The 1,318-nt window shown below is 36.5% G+C and overlaps 1 protein-coding gene across 1 annotated transcript; it reads left to right on the forward strand.

The window, feature by feature from the left end:
• Positions 1-127: 127 nt before the first annotated feature.
• On the forward strand, positions 128-1,303 carry LOC100635375 (dedicator of cytokinesis protein 7-like; the record flags this gene model as incomplete). The annotated part of the gene is made up of 4 exons (XM_003392008.2): positions 128-308; positions 416-705; positions 775-878; positions 1,007-1,303. Coding segments are annotated over 4 exons (732 nt in total), but the record flags the coding sequence as incomplete, so codon positions are not given.
• Positions 1,304-1,318: the final 15 nt, after the last annotated feature.

A 1,318-nucleotide genomic window follows, 5' to 3' on the forward strand; every position in this document is an offset into this window, starting at 1 on the left:
AAATGTACATGTACATGTGTGATTAATAAAAAATGTTAAGATTTAATCAAATTGCGTTCATTTTTTGTTCAAATTTTGGAAGTTTTATAGCTAATATTACAATCATTTTATCTTCTTTTTTTTCTAGAACCTTTACAGCGAGCAGTTAGGTTCTGAAAAGGTTGAGATCATCAAGGACTCAAACGAAGTCGATACTTCAAAACTTGACGGAGGAAAGGCTTACATACAGGTGACCTATGTAGAGCCATATTTCGAGGACTGGGAACTGAAAAAGAGACTAACAGTATTTGATAAATCATTCAACATCAGTAAGCAATGATACTATTAATAGCACATGCATTCTATAATTAGTAACAGTGTAATGTTACTATAAATAGCATAAAGTCTATTATTAGTAACACTGTTTTATTTTTAGGACGTTTCTTCTTCAGCACCCCATTCACACCAGGTGGTAAAGCTCATGGTGAACTCCACAATCAGTGGATGAAGAGGACAGTACTCACCACTGAGAAGAGTTTCCCATACGTTAAAAGGCGTCTTGAGGTCATAAGGACTGATACTGTTAAGCTTAAACCTCTTGAGGTAGCCATTTTAAATATGGAATCAAAGATACACGAACTGAAGGCTGTCCTCAATCGTACTCCTTGCGATTCAAAACTACTTCAAATGCAGCTGCAAGGAGGAATAGCTACAGCTGTTAACCAGGTATACTACTAATAATTATAAAACTATATCATTTTATTTATGCTTCCTCCTCCTCTTTTCTCTTCTCAGGGTCCTTTCGCAATTGCTAAGTGTTTCCTAGAAGATGTTCCTCTACCTGAGCAAGGATATCTTCATCATAAGCTCAAAGTTTGCTTCAAAGAATTCACCAAGCGGTACATCACAAGTCCACACTACCAGACTAATACTAAGAGTTCACATTATGTACTCTTGGTATTACTAAACTGTCTTCTCTTTTTCTCTCTTTCTTTCTTTCTCTTTCTCTCTTTCTCCCTCTCTTTAGTTGTCAAGAAGCTCTTGAAAGGAATGAGGAGTTGATTGGAGAGGAGCAATACGACTATCAGAGAGAACTTGTGAAGAATTTCAAGAACTTCCAGAGTCAGCTACAACCAATGGTCAGCACTCAAAAGAAGATGAGTCATTCAAAGAAAGCAAGGTAAGTGAGGAAGGAGGGAGGGAAAGAGAACGGTTACTTATATGTGACCATACCATAATTGGCAGAAGGTACATGTACTTTATGGTAGATAGTAAAATTTGTCTTTGTAGCCAAAAAAATCCAACTTCCTGAGCTCCATTTATCATAAAATTACTCCAG

The sequence above is a fragment of the Amphimedon queenslandica genome, unplaced genomic scaffold (assembly GCF_000090795.2).
Source record: "Amphimedon queenslandica unplaced genomic scaffold, v1.1 AMPQUscaffold_2640_Cont25358, whole genome shotgun sequence".
NCBI classification, from domain to species: domain Eukaryota; kingdom Metazoa; phylum Porifera; class Demospongiae; order Haplosclerida; family Niphatidae; genus Amphimedon; species Amphimedon queenslandica.